The sequence below is a fragment of the Pituophis catenifer genome, unplaced genomic scaffold (assembly GCF_029215685.1).
Source record: "Pituophis catenifer annectens isolate HBS135680 unplaced genomic scaffold, rPitCat1.0.hap2 SCAF_4, whole genome shotgun sequence".
Classification (NCBI taxonomy): Eukaryota; Metazoa; Chordata; class Lepidosauria; order Squamata; family Colubridae; genus Pituophis; species Pituophis catenifer.
Genome location: NW_027256884.1, coordinates 125683722 through 125687832, shown reverse-complemented (window position 1 = coordinate 125687832; position 4111 = coordinate 125683722). Strand labels below are relative to the sequence as shown.

General features: G+C 40.1%; 1 protein-coding gene across 1 annotated transcript; it reads right to left on the bottom strand.

Moving 5' to 3' along the window:
• Positions 1 to 1961: 1961 nt before the first annotated feature.
• LOC139316834 (taste receptor type 2 member 40-like) lies at positions 1962 to 2849 on the bottom strand. The gene has a single exon (XM_070943675.1). It carries the CDS (start codon positions 2847 to 2849, stop codon positions 1962 to 1964), a length of 888 nt encoding a protein of 295 aa, XP_070799776.1.
• Positions 2850 to 4111: the final 1262 nt, after the last annotated feature.

Sequence of the window (4111 nt, the reverse complement as noted above, 5' to 3'; positions counted from 1 at the left end):
AGCCTCAAAAACATACATAAATAGAACCCGCCATTTTTGCTACTGGTTCGCCTGAACTGGTCCGAACCGGCTGAATACCATCTCTGAAGCAGTGGTGGGTTGCCCCTGGTTCGGACCAGTTCTATAGAACTGGTAGTAAAACCAGCAGGAGGCTCTGCCCACTGACCCTGACATCATAAGAAGCAATCTGTCAATGCGCAGAAGCAAGGTGCGTGTGCGAGCAAAGCAAGCGCGTGCGCACAATCCCGTTGCAAACCAGTAGTAAAGGTAAGTAGAACCCGCCCCTGCTCTAAAGTATACCCTGCCTTTTATTATTGGGTATTTTGCCAGAGAGATATAGCAAAGAAGTTATGTATCTAATCATACACATAACAATAGCAGCAAGAATTGTATTTGCGCAAAATTGGAAGACAGAGAAAATCCCGTCAGAAGGTGAAGTAATCAAAAAGATGTTAGACTGTGCGGAAATGAATAGATTAACTCTAAGAATAAAAGATAAAGAGGAATCGGTGTATTTCGAAGACATGGGGAAGATTCTTGGTGAGAGCCTTGGTGGCGCAGCAGACTAAAAACAAATACTGAAAAACAATCGCTGCGCCTAAAATCTATTGGGAAAATTTTAACTTCAAGGCAAAACACACTCAATGGATTTTGTGTGAATCAGAACAAGAGGTGGCATGGACGAAGACTATCTTACAGCCACAAGTCCCATTTGAAATTTTGGGCTGGGAAAATGGCATCAAGTTGAATTCATAGTGAGCCATCATAGAGTAGCTGCAACAGAATTAGCGGTTCTTGAGTTGTCATCAATGTTAATTCCATCCATAAGCTGTGGGGTCTTTGGTGCTCTCTGAACTTGGTTGTTTCCTTGTGGGCATTTCATTACCCTGCTAGGTAACATCATCAGTGCAATCATTTGAGCAAGAATGTCTATGGAGATTCTCAGTCATCCAGGTCCTGGTTGTCCCGAAGGTGCTTTTTCAAGAGGCAACTGGACTTTCTGGTTTTCCTTTGAAGACGTTTTGCTACTCATCCAAGATGCTTTTTCAACTATGTGCATGTTTGAGCAAGAGTTAAGTGTGATTTCAGTCTGAGCTCAATCCTTCATGTCTTTTTTTCTGCAAAAAGTTTTTTTTTTTTTCCAAACATACAAATTACATCTTTTCAGAACAGAGCTTTGATCCGGTCATCAATTTGTTCAATTTTTAGCCATTTTAAACAAAATTTTATCTATTCTATTTTGCCATAACACTTATTTCTTAATCTTAAATCACATGTTCAACTAATTTTCTCCCTCTTTTATAAAAGATTTTTAATTGTTTAATATTTTTTAGTATTTTATATATTCAAATTTTAAAATTGGTTTTAAATTGATTAGGGTTTTAATTTGTCTGGGCCAAAACTATTTAATTTGATTTTAATTCCACTTTTAAATTTTGTATGTATGTATTTTATTGTTTGTCTGTGCACCGCCCTGAGTCCTTCGGGAGTAGGGCGGTATAGAAATCAAATATAAATAAATAAATAAAATAAATAATACCATCTTTAAATAATTAACACATATTTACTTAATCAAAACAATTACCCTTCTATTAACCCACCTTAAATCTTAATTCAATTAATAACTCATAATACATTTCAGTATAGTTCAAACGTATTTATATTTCATGATACTCATTAAATCCTTATTCCATTATTACTTTATCAAATTTAAATCTTATCTTTAATCTTAAAAATATAACAATTTAACATTTAAACATAGTTCTTAGTTCAAATAAGGCTATTTAATGCAATTTTCCAATTATCCTGAATTCTATCTATTAAACCATATCATTTATATAACACCAATTAAGTAATTTTTGTTTATAAATCATAATCATATATTGTTTCAATTTTCTTTTCTTTTTTTACTTAAGTAAAAAAATGTTCAAATTATTACAATTGTTATACATATCAATCCTTCATGTCTGTTTTCTCAGACACTGAAACATCTTGCTCAGTCGTTCTCTTAGTTTGGAATTCATAACAATCAAAGCAATGGTGTGTCCGGAATTATATGAACTAACCACCATGTTGGACATAACTGACGCCCAGGGACTGGGGGAAAAGGTCATCGAGATTTCCGCTACAAAGGTTGCGGCATAGAGGATAAGGAAAGAGGTCAGGATTTTAGTGGTCTTCAGATGAACGTCCATCCTTTGATCTCTAAAACCAAGTGAATTGTTCTGCATCCTCTTTGTGTGGTGCACAAGGGAGTAAATTAAAAAACCAGAGGAAATTAAAAATATGAGAAACGACGGAAAAGTCCCTAGAATATACAGCATGCTGAAGAGGAACATCTGGGGCATCATCTCGTGTATACTCTCTGTGTTGTTATAAAATTGGGTATGATCCTCAATCCAGAAGAAAGGAAGAGCCGAGATCAAGGAAACCAGCATCACCGCGACGAGCAAATGGGGAACCACGTTGGAAATCCTCAGCTTCATTTTCACGAGAAAGGGCTGGGTGAAGTTGACAATTTTCACACAGTAAAAGACTCCAAGGCAGGTGGTAATCCACAAGGTGATGGCATTGAAAAAAGTCCAGAAGAAAATGGTGACGCTTCCAGCGTCTTGGGGTTGATTAATATCCAGGAAGCTAATACAATGGAAGCCGAGTGTGATTCCAAGGAAAATAAACCGAGTTAGGCTGAGGGACATCAACAGGAGGTCTGAACCCGTCTGTGTTTTGCTTCGGATCCGATCGCAGCAGTCTGAAATAAAAATGAACCCATTTCCAGTCATCCCCACGAGAGTCACAGCTGTGATGATAAGGAGGCACACCCAGTTGTGAACTCCTGACACCAACATGGCTCCTCCACCGGTGTGTGAAAGAGAAGCCGGTGAGAAGCCACCAGAGCTTCAGTGAACAGACGGCATTTCCGTAGCGCAAGATCCATCGCTGAAGTCTTTTTGTTCAGAAGAGTTTGCAAAGTTGCCGAGATTTTATTTCGGGCTGTTGTTGGTAACGTAAATATTACACAGCCGAGGATGTTTGCCGCATTTGCATGCTCTACAGCTGTATGTACTGAGGGTCGGCCATTAGCGCGTCGTGAAGAGCAGTTTCCAAACATCTCACCCTTAGGCCGAGTCACCAAGGAAAAGGAAGCATTTAACGGTGGGCATTTTAAGCAAAGGGATGCGGTGGCTCAGTGGCTAAGACGTTGAGTTTGTCGATCAAAAGGTTGGCAGTTCAGTGGTTCGAATCCCTAGTGCCGCGTAACGGGGTGAGCTCTCGTGACTTGTCCCAGCTTCTGCCAACCTAGAAGTTCGAAAGCACGTAAAAAATGCAAGTAGAAAAAATAGGGACCACCTTTGGTGGGAAGGGAACAGCGTTCTGTGCACCTTTGGTGTTGAGTCATGCCAGCCACATGACCACAGAGACGTCTTCAGACAGTGCTGGCTCTTCGGCTTTGAAACGGAGATGAGCACTGCCCCCTAGAGTTGGGAACGACTAGCACATATGTTCAAGGGGAACCTTTACCTTTTATTTTAAGCAATCTTCTGGCCTACCTCTTTTCTCTTCTAATATTTCAGGTGGATGATGAATAACAGCCCATTTCTGGAGATTGGAATCATGATTAACATGACAACTTGGATGGTGTGAAGGAGATCTGGGTAGGCATGTTGGGTGATGTCATTGTTTCACTAGGTTTCTTGTTCAGGAGCATAGTCATAAAAGGAAATCATGCATGGAAGTTGCAGAAGATTCCATTCTCATGGCCAAACTAAAATGAGAGACAGACTAAGAGTCTGGAGTTGGGGGACCAAGACAGGTAGACAACCCTGTTTGTCAACCCTGAAGCTGACCTGACCGAAGCCATCTTGGAGCTTCAGTGTTGCCACACTGGAGCTGAGAGATATGGAGGGGGGATTTGAGATAGGTGGGACTTTGTAGCCAAAACAAAATACTTTCTCTTGGGAACCAAGGACATTCTCACACCTAATCAGACGAAGGAGGAGCAATGTCACCAGGCAACCAGATGGAGCCATGACTGGACCATGTGATTGATTGTTTGGTGTTGAGGGAAAACTTTTACTTTTAATTAGGTGAAAACCGCAGGAACCTTCAG